Source organism: Nicotiana tomentosiformis, chromosome 4 (assembly GCF_000390325.3).
Source record: "Nicotiana tomentosiformis chromosome 4, ASM39032v3, whole genome shotgun sequence".
Classification (NCBI taxonomy): domain Eukaryota; kingdom Viridiplantae; phylum Streptophyta; class Magnoliopsida; order Solanales; family Solanaceae; genus Nicotiana; species Nicotiana tomentosiformis.
This window is the reverse complement of record NC_090815.1, coordinates 57,262,674-57,279,616: the sequence shown is the minus strand read 5'-3', so window position 1 is coordinate 57,279,616 and position 16,943 is coordinate 57,262,674. Positions and strand designations below refer to the sequence as shown.

Below are 16,943 nucleotides of genomic sequence, written 5' to 3'. Positions count from 1 at the left end.
AACTATGGATTATGTATCCACATGTTATAATTTCTAATTATGATTTATGTGAAAGTTATTATGCCATGTTGTGTAGAGATTGTGATTGTGATCCACCTCCACCCGTATATATATTGGGGTAAGGTGACATGACCGCTTTGTGTAGGGATTATGGTATTGTGGGACTGCACCTCCACCCGCTTACATTGGGGTGAGGCGGTACGACCGCTTTGTGTATAGTTTTGGTATTGTTGTGGCACCATCACCCGCATACATTGGGGTGAGGTGGCATAGCCACTTTTTGTAGGTTCTTGGTACTGTGGTTATACATCCACCCACGTACATTGAGGTAAAGCGGCAGGGCCGCTTGATTTGAGTTGTTGTATTGTACGTACACCTCCACTTGAATACATCGGGTGAGGCGGCGGGGCCGCTTTGTGTAAAAATGGTTATAGAGGATCTCATCTTAAATCCTATTAATGTTGTTGATAGCTTTTAATAAGCTTGCTATGGTTGAGACGGTTATCTATATTATTCTATTGCCGCACTGGTTCATCATAATTATCTTGCATTTCTAAATTCTTAAATTGGTGTTTAGTTTTCATACTAGTATTATTCGACGGTACTAACGTCCCTTTTGTCGGGGGCGCTGCATCTTTAAATAGATGCAGGTGGTTCCACAGCAGGAGACATTGATCAGTGATAGCAGTACACCTTCTTCCTAGATGACTTGGTGAGCCCCACTTCATCCCGGGTCATGTATCTTTTGTTCTTTATGTATTTTGGTTGAGGTATAGCCGGGTCCTTGTTGCCGGCATTATCATTGTACTCTTTCTTATCTATAGAGGCTCCGTAGACATAGTGTGGGTTATGTATTGGTACTGGAAAAGACAAACTATGCTATGTTGTGGTTGTATTACTTGTCCATTTGAGACTTTAAAAATGGTGAAACTTATGGTAAGAAATTGGTAATTGCAGACACGACCACTTTATTGTTTAATTAAGGAACACATATATTCTCTTTATTCATGAATGAGTTTGGGTAGAAGAAATCTAACAGGCTTGCTCGGTCGGGTTCACTCGGTTGAGCGTCGGTCGCGCTCCACAGTTTTCTGGCGTGACAAACTTGGTATCAGAGCCTAAGGTTTTAAAGTGTCCTAGGATATCTCGGAGCCGTGTCAAGTAGAGTCCTTATTATCAGTGTGTTGTCGACCACATCTATAATTAGGATGCTACTTGGGCATTTAGGAATAATACCTTTCTTTCATGTTCTTGATCATGCGATAAAGCCGGTTGTAAGATTGTTCCTCCTTTAACTCCTGCGTTGCTCTAATTTTCAGTACATGGCACCTAAGAAGAAGGCAAGAACCGGCCAAAGAGCCAATGTCACCCCAGGAGTGACAGTTAATCCTATAGTTGATGATGCGGGTGAGCACCCGAGTAGTGAGAATATTCCTCCAGCTACTACAATGCCTGGCTCTACTACAACTGATCAGGCCGCACCTGTCCCTACTCCTACAGAAGGTGCAACGGCTCCTCCAACTGATATTCTAGTTCCACCTCCAGCTCCACCTTCCGATTTTGGTGTGTCTAATATTAATATTAGGGGAGCCATATAAATGTTGACACAGTTAGTGGCTTCTCAGGCCCAGAGATCGAGTGTTAGGCCTACTTCTTCCAGTCATCCAGGAGAATCTGCTAGTTCCAGGGTGAACAGGTTTCTTCAGTTAGATCCTCCAATGTTTACGGGTACTGATCTCGAGGAGGACCCCCAGGACTTCATTGATGACATGCACAAAACTCTCCGGGTTATGCATGCTACAGAGACGGAGGGAGTAAAGTTGGCCTCCTACCGCCTGAAAGGGGTGGCCTATTCTTGGTTTGAGTTATGGGAGGAATCCCGTGAGGAGGGAAGCCCTCCAACAAGGTGGGGTGAGTTCACAGATGACTTTATGGATTATTTCTTGCCTTCCAAAACTAAGGGAGCTCGTGCCGCTAAGTTTGAAAGCCTGAAGCAGGGTAGTATGAATGTGTGGGAGTACCATATGGAGTTTGCGCGCCTGTCCAAGTATGCTATTCACATGTTGCCCGAGTGCGCCGGTTTGTATAGGGCATTAGCCCCTTGGTTATAAATGAGGCCTCTACAGCTGCCTTAAATTCTGATACGAACTATGGTAAGATGGTGGCATTTTCTCAAGCCACAGAGACCCGCAAATTGAAGAACATAATGGAGCGTCAGAGTAGCAGCAAGGCCCGGTCCGCGGGCAATTTTGGTGGTTCTTCCGGTGGTGGTGGTGGTAGGTCGGCATTCAGGGGAGGGTCATCAGGACCATCCCAATCATTCGCCCAGTCTTCAATGGGTGCATAGTCATCTGGACCCAGTCAGGGCGACATAGGACCCCACTAGCAGGGTCGGCCTGACAAAAGGTTTCAGCAGAGGAGGCTTCCATGCCCTAAGTGTGGGAGGATGCACTTTGGGTCCTGTTTCATGGACCTACCAGTATGCTATGGGTGTGGTTGGCAGGGTCACATTCAGAGAGATACTGCTCGTCCCGCCGAAATGTGGGCAGAGGCGCGGCACAACCAGCTAATTCTGTAGCTACTACATCCATAGCACCTCCAGCTCGAGGCACCCCAGCACCCGTAGGGCGTGGTGCAGCTAGAGGTGGTGCACAAAATTTGGGAGGACCCAGCAGATTTTATACTATGCGGAGACGTCAGGAATCAGAGGCTTCTCCAGATGTTGTCATAGGTATATTGACTGTCCAATCTCATGATGTATATGCTCTTATTGATCCCGGTTCCACTTTGTCATATGTCACTCCTTATGTTGCTATGGAATTTGGGATTGAACCAAAACAGCTTTATGAGCCGTTCTCTGTATCTACTCTGGTTAGTGAGTCTATTTTGGCCGTGCGGGTTTATAGGGATTGTGTTGTCACATTGCATGGTCGAGACACCGTGGCCGATCTTATTGAATTGAGAATGGTCGATTTTGATGTGATAATGGGGATGGATTGGCTTTATTCTTGTTTTTCCAAGCTTGATTGACGAACCAGGACTGTTAGGCTCGAATTTCCAAATGAGCCAGTTATTGAGTGGAAGGGTGATGATGTAGTGCCAAAGGGTAAGTTTATTTCCTACCTTAAGGCCACAAAGATGATAAACAAGGGATGTATTTACCATTTGGTCCGGGTTATAAACACCGATGGTGAGGCACCTACACTTAAGTCCGTGCTTATTGTGAATGAATTTCCAGGAGTCTTTCCGGATGAACTCCCTGGGATCCCACCAGACAAGGAGACTGATTTTGGGATTGATGTGATACCAGACACACATCCTATATCTATTCCACCCTACAAAATGGCACCGGCAAAATTGAAGGAGCTAAAGGAGCAATTGAGAGATTTATTAGAAAAGGGTTTTATCCGGCCAAGTGTGTCGCCTTGGGGCGCACCGGTCCTTTTTATAAGAAAGAAGGAGTGTCACTGAGAATGTGTATTGACTATCGGCAACTTAATAAGGTCATAATCAAGAATAAGTACCCACTACCAAGGATATATGATTTGTTTGATCAATTGCAAGGTGCTAGGTACTTCTCCAAGATTGATTTAAGATCCGGGTATCACCAAATGAAGATCAGGGAGCGGGATATTCCGAAAATAGCTTTTAGAACCTGGTATGGGCATTTTGAATTTCTGGTGATGTCTTTTAGGGTAACAAATTCCCCAGCAGCCTTCATGGATCTTATGAATTGCGTTTTCAAGCCATTCCTCAACTCTTTTGTGATAGTGTTTATTGACGATATTTTTGTATATTCACGAAGTCGAGAAGACCATGCGGATCATCTCAGGGTAGTTCTGCAAACCCTGCATCAGCACAAGTTATATGCAAAGTTTTCAAAGTGTGAATTTTGGCTTGAATCAGTCATATTCTTGGGTCATGTAGTTTCTAGTGAGGGAATTAAGGTTGATCCTCAAAAAATTTCAGCGGTGAAGAATTGGCCGAGGCCTACAACTCCAACAGAGATTCGCAGTTTCTTAGGCTTAGCTAGATATTACAGAAAGTTTGTGGAGGGGTTTTCTACTCTTGCCTCTCCATTGACTAAACTGACGCAGAAGGCAATTAAGTTCCAATGGTCAGATGCTTGTGAAAAGAGTTTCCAGGAATTGAAAGCAAGACTGACTATGGCGCCAATGTTGATTCTACCGGAGGGTATAGATGGATTTGTGGTATATTATGATGCTTCAAGAATCGGGCTTGGATGTGTATTAATGCAACATGGGAAGCTGATAGCTTATGCTTCTAGGCAACTAAAGAATCATGAAAAGAATTATCCAACACATAATTTAGAACTTGCGGCGGTGGTATTTTCATTGAAAATTTGGCGTCATTATTTTAATGGGGTCCATGTGGATATATTCACAGATCATAAGAGCCTTCAATATATTTTCAAACAGAAGGAATTGAATCTGAGGCAGAGAAGATGGCCTGAATTATTCAAGGATTATGACATTGATATTTTATACCATCCGGGGAAGGCTAATGTTGTGGCGGATGCTCTTAGCCGGAAATCTATGGGTAGTTTGGCTCACTTGGAGGCATATCAGAGGCCATTAGCCAAGGAAGTTCACCGATTGGCTAGTTTGGGAGCTCGTCTTGCGGACTCTAGTGAAGGAGGGGTAATTGTGCAAAATAATGCTGAATCATCGCTTGTTGTGGAAGTCAAAGAGAAGCAATACAACGAGGATTGTTGGTGCAGTTGAAAGAGGGGATTCATAAACATAAGACCATGGCCTTTTCTCTTGGCATGGATGATGGTACACTAAGCTACCAAGGGTGACTCTGTGTTCCAAATGTGGATGGTCTCCGTGAAAGAATTTTGGCTGAAGCTCACACTTCTAGGTATTCTGTGCACCCAGGTTATACAAAAATGTATCATGATCTTAAGAAAGTCTATTGGTGGAATGATATAAAGAGGAATGTGGCGGACTTTGTAGCAAGATGTCCGAACTGTTAGCAAGTAAAGGCCGAACACCAAAGGCCTGGTGGGTTTGCACAGAACATAGAAATTCCAATGTGGAAATGGGAAATGATTAATATGGACTTTGTGGTAGGATTATCGCGCGCTCCGTGCAAGTTTGACTCAATTTGGATGACTGTGGATCGACTCACTAAATCAGTACACTTTTTGCCAGTTAAGTCTACTGACACAGTGGAGCAGTATACTCAGTTGTATATTAAAGAAATAGTCAGATTGCATGGCACCCCAGTTTCTATCATTTTTGATCAGGGGGCACAATTCACTGCTAATTTTTGGAAGAAATTTCAGCAAGGTTTGGGTACTCAAGTGAATCTTAGTACAACCTTTCACCCGCAGACTGACGGGCAGGCAGAGTGGACTATTCAGACGCTTGAGGATATGTTGCGCGCTTGTGTTATAGACTTCAAAGGTAGCTGGGATGATCATTTACCACTTATAGAATTTGCATATAACAATAGCTATAATGCTAGCATTCAAATGGCACCGTTCGAGGTTTTATATGGTAGGAGATGTAGATCGCCCATTGGTTGGTTCGAAATTGGGGAAGCATAGTTGATAGGGCCGGACCTCGTGCATCAGGCTATGGAAAAAGTTAAAATCATTAAGGAGCGATTGAAGACAGCTCAGAGTGGTTAGAAATCCTATTCGGATGTTCGTCGTAGAGATTTGGAATTCAAAGAAGATGATTGGTTATTTTTTGAAAGTTTCCTCCATGAAGGGTGTAATGCGATTTGGTAAGAAAGGGAAATTGAGTCCGAGGTATATCGGACCGTACAAAATCATTCAGAGGATTGGTGAGGTAGCATACAAGCTTGAGCTACCCCCTGAGATGTCATTAGTACACTCGGTGTTTCATGTGTGTATGTTAAAGGAAGTAGTTGGAGACCCGACAGTCATTGTTCCGGTTGAGACTATTGAGGTAAATGAAGAATTGACTTATGAAGAGATTCTAGTTTCTATTAACGATCGGCAAGTCCGAAAGTTGAGAAACAAAGAAAATGCATCCGTGAAAGTGCTATGGCGAAACCAACAGGTTGAAGAGGCTACTTGGGAGGCCGAAGAAGAAATGAAGAAAAAATATCCTTATTTATTTGAATAACCATGTAATTATGAGTTGTGCCTTATGAAAATGCTAAGGGATATTCCTATGAAATATATATGACTTGTACATTAGGTGTTAAGGGTGTTCCTTTCTGGAAATATATTGATGATGAGGCTACAGTTGGTGTTGTTTTGTATTATGTTATGTCATTGGAATATGTATATGTTGTTAGGTTGTGTTTCTGGGCCTCTCTAACAGGTGGATAGGCCTAATTACAAAGGAAACTCTAGCAAAATTTTTGAAAATTTAGGGAGTTAGTCGAATTTGGGATTGCTAGCTTGTGGTATAAAACAATCTAAGTTGCATAAGATGCTAATGACGGATTTTTACCCTCATTCGAGGACGAATGATCCTAAGCGGGGGAGAACGTAACACCCCAAAAAATTTCGAAGTACTTAAGTGGTAAGCCCGGAAAATTTTGCAAAGAAAATAATGTTTCATGGTGTCGGACTAGGCTTACATGTTTGAGGATTGTAGAAATTCTTTTTGGATTGAACAATGCACCGGAAAGTAAAGAAATATTTTTAGCAGAAAAGTACATTTCTGCGGTCCATTATACGACCACAGAATCACTCTGCACACCGCATAATGGACGCAGAGTGAGGCAGTTAATTGGGCCAATTGGAAGCAATTATGCGGTCGACTATGCGACCGCATAACTGTTATGCGGTGCATTATGCGACCGCATAACGGTTATACGGACCGCATAGTGACCGCATACACAGACAATTCTTTTGGCTATTTTGTAACCAACTATGCGACCGATATGCGGTCCGCATATCAGTTATGCGATCGCATACCTTGTTCCGGAGCTTCATTTTTGGGTTTTTAAAACCCGACCCTATTTCGTTAAATACACTCTTTGGGTCATTTTTTAGCTATTATCTGACATTTTAGAGTGAGAGAGGGTGCCTTAGAGTGAGAAGGTGTTCTCCAATAATTGTCCTTCAATTCTTGCCCAAGTTTTGGAAGATTAAGAAGGGAAAACTCACTAGGTCTTCATCCTAGAGGTAAGATTCTACCCCCTAACCCTCACTTTTGAATTTTGTGTAGAATTGGATAATTAGCAAGGTAATTTCTGGGCAGTAGGGCTGTTTATTTACATGCATGTGATATCAAGGGGTGTAGGAAGATTGTTGAACTAAGCATGGTAAAGATTGGGTTGTGGGATGATGGAATCCTCCATAAAAGGACCTTGAAACCTTATCCACACCTTGTGTTTGATAAAATGCTCAAATGAGCTAGAAACATGATCATCTTCCTAATTTTGGTTCAATTTGTTATATTTCAAAAATAGATTGAAGTTGCTAAGAATTCCGGAACATTTAGAGTGTAAGGAAGCTCAAGTGAGGTATGTTGGCTAAACTCTTCTTTAAGAATTGGAATTCCCAATATCCTTGTAAGTTCGAGATGTTGATTATAAATGGAGTATTTCGATAAGTTCTGTGATGAAGATATATGTTCAATTTGTGTTTCAAATGCTCTTATCATATTGTATTATAAATTGAGGATGTGTCCCAAACTATGGATTATGTATCCACATGTTATAATTTCTAGTCGTGATTTATGTGAAAGTTATTATGCCATGTTGTGTAGAAATTGTGATTGTGATACACCTCCACCCGCATATATATTGGGGTAAGGCGGCATGACCGGTTTGTGTAGGGATTATGGTATTGTGGGACTGCACCTCCACCCACTTACATTAGGGTGAAGCGGTATGACCGCTTTGTGTATAGTTTTGGTATTGTTGTGGCACCAACACTCGCATAAATTGGGGTGAGGCAACATAGCCGCTTTATGTTGGTATTGGCATCGTTGATGCATTTCCACCCGCATACATTGGGGTGAGGCGGCATAGCCGCTTTGTGTAGGTTCTTGGTACTGTAGTTATACATCCACCAGCGTACATTGAGGTGAAGCGGCAGGGCCGCTTGATTTGAGTTGTGGTATTGTACGTACACCTCCACCTGCATGCATCGGGTAAGGCGGCGGGGCCACTTTGTGTAAAGATGGTTATAGAGGATCTCATCTTAAATTCTATAAATGTTGTTGATAGCTTTTAATAAGCTTGCTATGGTTGAGACGGTTATCTATATTATTCTATTGCCGCACTGGTTCATCATAATTATCTTGTATTTCTAAATTCTTAAATTGGTGTTTAGTTTTCATACTAGTACTATTCGATGGTACTAACGTCCCTTTTGCCGGGGGCGCTGCATCTTTAAATAGATGCAGGTGGTTCCACAGCAGGAGACATTGATCAGTGATAACAGTACACCTTCTTCCCAGCTGACTTGGTGAGCCCCACTTCATCCCGGGGTCATGTATCTTTTGTTCTTTATGTATTATGGTTGAGGTATAGCCGGGGCCTTGTTGCCAGCATTATCATTGTACTCTTCTTTATCTATAGAGGCTCCGTAGACATAGTGTGGGTTGTGTATTGGTACTGGAAAAGACAAACTATGCTTTGTTGTAGTTGTATTACTTGTCCACTTTTGGTAAGAAATTGGTAATTGCAGACACGACCACTTTTTTGTTTAATTAAGGAACACATATTCTCTTTATTCATGAATGAGTTTGGGTAGAAAAAATCTAACAGGCTTGCTCGGTCGGGTTCACTCGGTTGAGCGCTGGTCGTGCTCCACGGTTTTGGGACGTGACATAATGAGTACATGAGTACTACAAAATCTTATAATACAGAGTCAAACCCTCAATATAGAACTGTCTGAATGATAGAACAATGATAACATAAATAAACAAAAGAGAACTTCAAGGCATGCAAACGACATAACAACTACCTCATAGTCTCCACAGGCTAGATCTGATGCGAACTCTAGCAATCACCTCTCTCGGTAGTACCTGGATCTAAACATAAAGTGTAGAGTGTAATATGAGTACAACCGAGCCCATGTACTCAATAAGTAACAAACCTAACCTCGGGCTGAAAGTAGTGAGAGCTCGGAAGAAGGTCAATGTCCAACACCAATAATCAATAATAACACATGATAAAAGAAAACAACTCAAGAAATATCATCTTCAACTCGTTCAAAAATATGAAAAAATTAGACATGCTTTCCAAGTATAACACACAAAGCCCAAATCTTAACATCAAAATCACTAAGACATGAGTTTAACAAGAAAACTGTGATTTCAAACTTTTAACAACAGGTAATACATTTTATCTGCCATCTAGCATAAGGAAAATACATCTCTATGCCTACTGTTGATACCCAATTTTGCCCTCATATTTTATAAAATATTATATATACTTTCAAAATATTATTTTTGCGTCATTACTCAATTTACAAGAGCCAAATAAGTATTTTTTATAATTTTTCATAATTTTTAGAGCTTTAAAATTGATTTTCTCGCATTTAAATTGTTCAAATATTTATTAATTATCCTTTCAAATTATTTTGTGATGACCTAATTGTCACGACCCAAACCGATGGGCCATGACGAATGCCCGAGTCCTACTTGTCGAACACCCCTAACCATGCATCTAAGATATAAACATGAATTAAGGGTATGTCATGAATAACATCTATCAATAAATAGCTGAATCACGTGAATAACATACGTGAGGAAAACATGTCTAAAATACATATATACATATACATGCGGAATACGGTAGGGTAAGCCGACAAGGCTGCTATAGACAACTATATATCCAAAACTAGAAGCCGACAAGGCCACATACTTTCCAACTATACATGACTGTCTATAAACCTCTAATAGAGTGTACAACTGTATAAAGGATGGGACTGGGCCCCATCGTACCCATATCTACATACCAAACACAACGTACCAAAACTAGTAAGAGCTCCGGATAAAATGGAGCACACCAACTGTAACACCCCGGAAAATTTTGAAGTACTTACGTATAAAGCCCGATAAAATTTGCAAAGAAAATAATGTTTCGTGGTGCGCAATTGGGCTTATGTATTTGAGGATTTTATAAATTCTTCACGGCGAGCTTGCTAGCTGCAGCTCGGACTTTTTGGGTTGAACAATGCACCGGAAAGTAAAGAAAAATTTTGGCGGAAAATGCATTTCTGCGGTCCATTATACGACCGCAGAATTACTCTGCGGACCGCGTAATTGCTGCAAAGTGAGGCAGTTAATTGGGCCAGTTGGAAGCAATTATGCAGTCAACTATGCGACTGCATAACTGTTATGCAGTGCATTATGTGACCGCATAACAGTTATGCAGACCGCATATTGACTGCAAACACAGGTAGATTTTTGGTCGTTTTGGACACCAATTATGCGACCGATATGCGGTCTGCATAACCATTATGCAGTCGCATATGCGACCGTAGAACCTGTTCCGGAGCTTCATTTTTGGGTTTTTACAACCCGACCCTATTTTGTTAAATACACTCTTTTGGCCATTTTGAGCTATAATCTGATATTTTAGAGTGAGAGAGAGTGACCTAGAGTGAGAAGGTGTTATTCAATAATTGTTCTTCAATTCTTGCTCAACTTTTGGAAGATTAAGAAGGGAAGATCAGTAGGTCTTCATCATAGAGGTAAGGTTCTACACCCTAAACCCTAATTTTGAAATTATCGGAAAATGGGTAATTAGCAAGATAAATATTGGGCATGAGAGTTGTTTATTTGACATACATGTAACATCAAGGGGTGTAGGAATATTGTTGAACAAAGCATGGTAAAGATTGGGTTGTGCGATGATGGAATCCTCCATAAAAGGACCTTGAAACCTTGTTTGCACCTAGAGTTTGATAAAATGCTCAAATGAGCTAGAACCATGATCACCTTTTTAATTTTGGTTCAGTTTGTTATATTTCTAAAATAGATTGAAGTTGCTAAGAATTACGGAACATTTAGAGTGTAAGGAAGCTCAAGTGAGGTATGTTGGCTAAACCCTTCTTTAAGAATTAGAATTCCTATCGTCCTTGTAAGTTCCGAGATGTTGATCACAAATCAAGTATTCCGATAGGTTTTGTGATGAAGATATGCTCAATTCGTGTTTCAAATGCTCTTATCATATTGCATTATAAATTGAGGATGTGTCCCAAACTATGGATTGTGTATCCACATGTTATAATTTCAAGTCGTGAATTATGTGAAAGTTATTATGCCAAGTTGTGTAGAGATTGTGATAGTGATACACCTCCACCCACATACATTGGGGTGAGGCGGCATGACCGCTTTGTGTGGGGATTATGGTATAGATATGGTGATTGTGATACACCTCCACCCGCATACATTGGGGTGAGGCGGTACGATCGCTTTGTGTTGGTATTGGTATCGTTGATGCGTTCCCACTCGCATACATTGGGGTGAGCCAGCATAGCCGCTTTGTGTTGGTATTGGTACCGTTGATGCATTCCCACCCGCATATATTGGGGTGAGGCGGCATAACTACTTTGTGTTGGTATTGGTATCGTTGATGTATTTCCACCCGTATACATTAGGGTGAGGCGGTATAGCCGCTTTGTGTAGGTTCTTGGTACTATGCTTATACATCCACCCTCATATATTGGGGTGAGGTGGTGGGGCCGCTTAAGTAGAGCTATGGTATTATACTTACACCTCCACCTGCATACGTCGGGTGAGGCGGCGGGGCCGCTTTGTATGAAGATGGTTATAGAGGATCTCATCTTAAATCCTATAAATGATATTGATAGCTCTTAACAAGTTTGCTCTGGTTTAAACGGTTAGCTATATCATGCTATTGTCGCCGTGATTCATCATATTCATATTGTATTTCTAAATTCTTAAATTGGTGTTTTGTTTTCATACTAGTACTATTCGACAGTACTAACGTCCCTTTTGCCGGGGGAGCTGCATCTTTAAATGGATGCAGGTGGTTCCACAGCAGAAGGTATTGATCAGTGATAGCAGCACACCTTCTTCCCAGCTGACTTGGTGAGCCCCACTTCATTCGGGGTCATGTATCTTTTGTCCTTTGTGTATTCTATTTGAGGTATAGCCGGGGACTTGTTACCGGCATTATCATTGCACTCTTCCTTATCTATAGAGGCTCCGTATACATAGTGTGGGTTGTGTGTTGGTGCTGGGAAAGAAAAAATATGTTATGTTGTGGTTGTATTATTTATCCATTTGAGACTTTAAAAGTGATGAAGCTATTGGAAATGAATTAGTATTGTAGACGTGAACACCTTTTTGTCTAATTAATGAACATATGTATTATCTCCATTTGTGGATGAGTTTGGGTAGAAGGAAATCTAACAGGCTTGCTTGTTCAGGTTCACTCGGTTGAGCGCCGGTCACGCTCCTCGATTTTGGGGCGTGACAAACTTGGTATCAGAGCCTAAGGTTTTAAAGTGTCCTAGGATGTCTCGGAGCCGTGTCTAGTAGAGTCCTTCTTATCGGTGTGTTGTCAACCACATCTATAAGTAGGAGGCTATTTGGACATTAAGGAATAATACCCTTCTTTGATATTCTGAATCGTGCGATAAAACTGATTATGAAATTGTTCTTCCTCTAACTCGTGCGTTGAGGTTCAAAGTAAGTTTAAATTCTCTTTTGGTTTATTCCAAGTAATGTTGTCATGTGACATGACGAATGGGTAAAGGCCTAATTATTAAATAGATGGCACATGTATCATGTTGAATGAATGGTATTGCCATATGAGACAAGTATATAGTACCATGAGCATACTTTATATGAGAAGTGTGCTAGAAATGATTACCCACCTCCAAAGAGACATTGACGTGATAAATGAGACCTAAGCTTAACTAGTACAAGTTGATAGTGTGGGAACCATGTGTATGATTCTAATTTGTAAATTTTTTACATAGGCACGTGATATATGAAAGGCATGGCCTGGAGAGTAATGATAAATGTGTAGGTCTCTCACAGGAGACAAGAAGTTATGAAAGGAGAGTTAAGTGAACCCACAATGAGAAGACCCTAGCACTATGAATGTTATAAAAATCCCAGGAATATGTGAAGTGGTGTTATACTCCAAAAATGATATTGACACGAGGGATTTGGATCCCAAGTCTATATGGCTGAGTAAGAGTAGAAAACTTATGAGGTTAATACCATGGGGACTTAAATATCCCTAGTAGTCAATCATATACCGGAGGACTAGAGATGCAAAACATGTGTCCATCAAATTGCTAAATTCAATACTTGTGTCGAAATGTGAAACATTCACCCCAAGTGGGGAGGAAAGGACCATGGTAAGGCTATTGAAGTACAATAAAACGAGAGTAAGGCCATGCAGCTATGATGTTTGGATATTTTGTTAAAGACATGTATAGTCTAGAAAAGTGGTAAGGGATAACGTGATTGTCTGAAAGGATATGCAAATGATAAACCACTAGTACGAAAATAATGTGGAAGGTTAAGAAATATAAATTCTTTGTACGTGGCAATATACATGACAAGGTCAACGATACTAGAAACTAAGAGTAAGGTTTGCAAAAGGGTTTTATACTTGTTAGAGAGTCAGGGACAATGGAACCCAGGGAAGTACTATAGATCAAATGTGAAAGGCTTGCGAGTTCTTAGAATGAGTTAATCACGGATTTACGATTTAGCTAAAGTTCCTAGGCTTTAAGAAAGACAGAACGAGTGGGAGAGATAGATGTGATGTTATAATAACCCAAGAGTGCATCTGGAATTGATGGGGAGTCTCTTAAGAATCTTATAGGCAAGGAAGTGTCAAGTGATACATGGATGAACACGCTTTCCCGCGGATATCCCAACAAGTGTCGAGAAGCGAACAGGATGAATTCCCAACTAAGGGAAAAGATCACGTAACATATGGAAGAGTGCATAGCTATTCACTAACTAGGAGGAATAAGGCGAGAAGAATTGGAAGGAAATCTAAAAATTGAGATGGGTATGGTTATCGCAAAATAGTTCGTATGAGAATGGTGGAATCGCCTAGAGCACAAGTGTTAGTAGAATATATAAAGGATCAACTGTAATGCAGCCGACTTGAGTGACACCGAATATCAACTAAAAGATTTAGAGGGAGTTCATGTCTACATATTACTTTGGAAAGTGAGACTACTGGTGATGAAATGGTGGTGTGATAAACTTAATAAACCAGGCACAATGATACTACGAGTTCATAGGAGGCAAACAAGTGTGGCACAATAAGGTTGTCAACTATGAATTAAGGGAAAAATGGGATGGGAGTGAATGCTCTAGTCACAAAGGAAATATAGTACCAACATATTGTCTAGACCAAAGGGAAAATGTTTGAAACAGATTAAAAGAGGATGAACACTTGTTACAAACCAAACATGTTTAACATGATAGCTCATAGGCTGCAATACCAGGAAACACTATTGGTGACTACAATACTGGGAATAAGGTGAGTTACTCATCAAGGATGGAATCAGGTAGACTAAGTCCTACCCTTATAAGGAAAACAAGAAGTCGTCGTTGAAGAACTTAGGAGGATCTCAAGTTTTTAGAAAATGCCCTGTTCTGGCCAATGACTTTTGTTAAATTGAATATATATGAAGGGTGTTGATATGTGTTTTGGGAAGTGTTTAGTAGTAAAGTGGGATCGTGAGAATGTTCACAAGGGAAGTAAAGTGGTTTCTTAAAATGCTATAAGACTTATAAGGAGGAAAAGGGTGGCTAAGAAAGGTCTGAGCAAGATGTTACTTCACATCAGAGGCAATGCCATGCAGGTTGATGTTATCAGGGTGTGCGTGAAAAATAATAGATGGTATTCATTTGAAATAGATGGTCCTATAAAAAAACTGACCCAGTAATGTCTTTTGTTGAGAAATTTGGAAAAACATATGGCAAATACTAATAAGATTGTAACCGTGTCAAGGAAATTTTTGTATAACTCAATTCATAGGAGGTCATATGATAGAGAAATCTGATATAGATGTTCCACTAATAATGCAATATGGCAAGATGATCATTTATGCCTATAGACAACTAAAGAATCATGAAAATAATTATCCAACACTTGACTTAAAACTTGCGGCGGTGGTTTTTGCATTAAAGCTTTGGCAGCATTATTTCTATGGGGTCCATGTAGATGTATTCACGGACCACAAGAGTCTTCAATATATTTTCAAACAGAAGGAATTGTATCTGAGGTAGAGAAGATGGCTTGAGTTACTCAAGCATTATGACATTTATATTTTATATCATCCGGGGAAGGCTAATGTTGTGGCGGATGCTCTTAGCTGAAAATCTATGGGTAGTTTGGCTCATATGGAGGCATATCAAAGACCATTGGCCAACGAAGTTCACTGATTGACTAGTTTGGGAGTTCGTCTTGCGGACTCTAGTGAAGGAGGGGTAGTTCTGCAAAATAGGGCTGAAACATCACTTGTTGTGGAAGTCAAGGAGAAGCAATACAACAATCTATTGTCGGCACAATTGAAAGAGGGGATTCATAAACATAAAACCATGACCTTTTCTCTTGGCATATATGATGGTACACTAAGGTACCAAGGGCGACTATGTGTTCCAAATGTGGATGGTCTCTGTGAAAGAATTTTGACTGAAGCTCACACTTCTAGGAAAATTATAAGACTTACTTTTTTATGAATTTTTGTATCACTTGAACAATTGGGGTTAAGGGTGTTTCTTTCTGGAAGTATATTGCTTATGAGGCCACAGTTGGTGTTGTTTTGTATTATGTTACGTTGTTGGAATATGTATATGTTGTTAGGATGTATTTCTGGGTCTCTCTGTCAGGTGGATAGCCCTAATTACAAGGGAAACTCTGGCGAATTTGTTTTTGAAAATTTAGGGAGTTAGTCAAATTTGGGGCTGCTAGTGTGTGGTATAAAACAAACTGAGTTGCATAAGATGTTAATGACTGATTTTTACCCTCATTCGAGGATGAATGATCCTAAGCGGGGGAGAATGGAAAATTCCGAACTACTTAAGTGTAAAGTCCGGTAAAATTTGCAAAGAAAATAATGTTTCATGGTGCCGAATTGGGTTGAACAATGCACCGGAAAGTAAAGGAAAATGTTTGGCGGAAAAGTGCATTTCTGCGGTCCATTATGCGACCGCAGAATCACTCTGCGGACCGCATAATGGCCGCAGAGTGAGGCAGTTAATTGGGCTAGTTGGAAGCAATTATGCCGTCAACTATGAGACCGCATAACTGTTATGCAGTGCATTATGCGACCGCATAGTGACCGCAGACACAGGCAAATTTTTGGTCATTTTGGACACCAATTATGCGACCGATATGCGGTCGCATATGCGACCGCAGAACCAGAACTGTTGATTGCCGAACCAGAACTGTTGGATTCGAATTTCCAAATGAGCCAGTTATTGAGTGGAAGGGTGATGATGTAGTGCCGAAGGGTAGGTTTATTTCTTACCTAAAGGCCACGAAAATGATCAACAAAGGATGTATTTACCATTTGGTCCGATTACGGACACTGATGCTTAGGCACCTACACTTGAGTCTGTGCCTGTTGTGAATGAATTTCCGGGAGTCTTTCCAGATGAACTCCCTGGGATCCCACCAGACAGGGAGATTGATTTTAGGATTGATGTAATGCCAGTCACGCATCCTATATCTATTCCACCCTACAGAATGGCACTGACAGAATTGAAGGAGCTAAAGGAACAATTGAGAGATTTGTTAGAAAAGGGTTTTATCCGACCAAGTGTGTCGCCTTGGGTGTACCGATCATGTTTGTAAGAAAGAAAGATGGGACACTGAGAATGTGTATTGACTATCGGCAGCTTAATAAGGTAACAATCAAAAATAAGTACCCACTGCCAAGGATAGATGACTTGTTTGATCAATTGCAAGGTGCCAGGTACTTCTCCAAAATTGATTTACGATCCGCGTATCACCAATTAAAGATC

General features: G+C 40.7%; 1 protein-coding gene across 1 annotated transcript; it reads left to right on the top strand.

Moving 5' to 3' along the window:
• The first annotated feature begins 1,322 nt into the window (after positions 1-1,322).
• On the top strand, positions 1,323-3,471 carry LOC138909733 (uncharacterized). The gene is made up of 3 exons (XM_070200946.1): positions 1,323-1,563; positions 2,504-2,871; positions 3,130-3,471. The coding sequence occupies exons 1-3, from the start codon at positions 1,323-1,325 to the stop codon at positions 3,469-3,471; spliced, it is 951 nt and encodes a 316-aa protein (XP_070057047.1).
• Positions 3,472-16,943: the final 13,472 nt, after the last annotated feature.

Excerpts from the sequence above, each read along its gene's own strand:
- LOC138909733 (XM_070200946.1), top strand. The coding sequence starts at position 1,323 with ATGGCACCTAAGAAGAAGGCAAGAACCGGCCAAAGAGCCAATGTCACC. Across the intron at positions 1,564-2,503 it reads AGCTCCACCTTCCGATTTTG|GGTCACATTCAGAGAGATAC; the intron begins GTGTGTCTAATA and ends TGTGGTTGGCAG. Across the intron at positions 2,872-3,129 it reads CGTTCTCTGTATCTACTCTG|GCCACAAAGATGATAAACAA; the intron begins GTTAGTGAGTCT and ends TCCTACCTTAAG.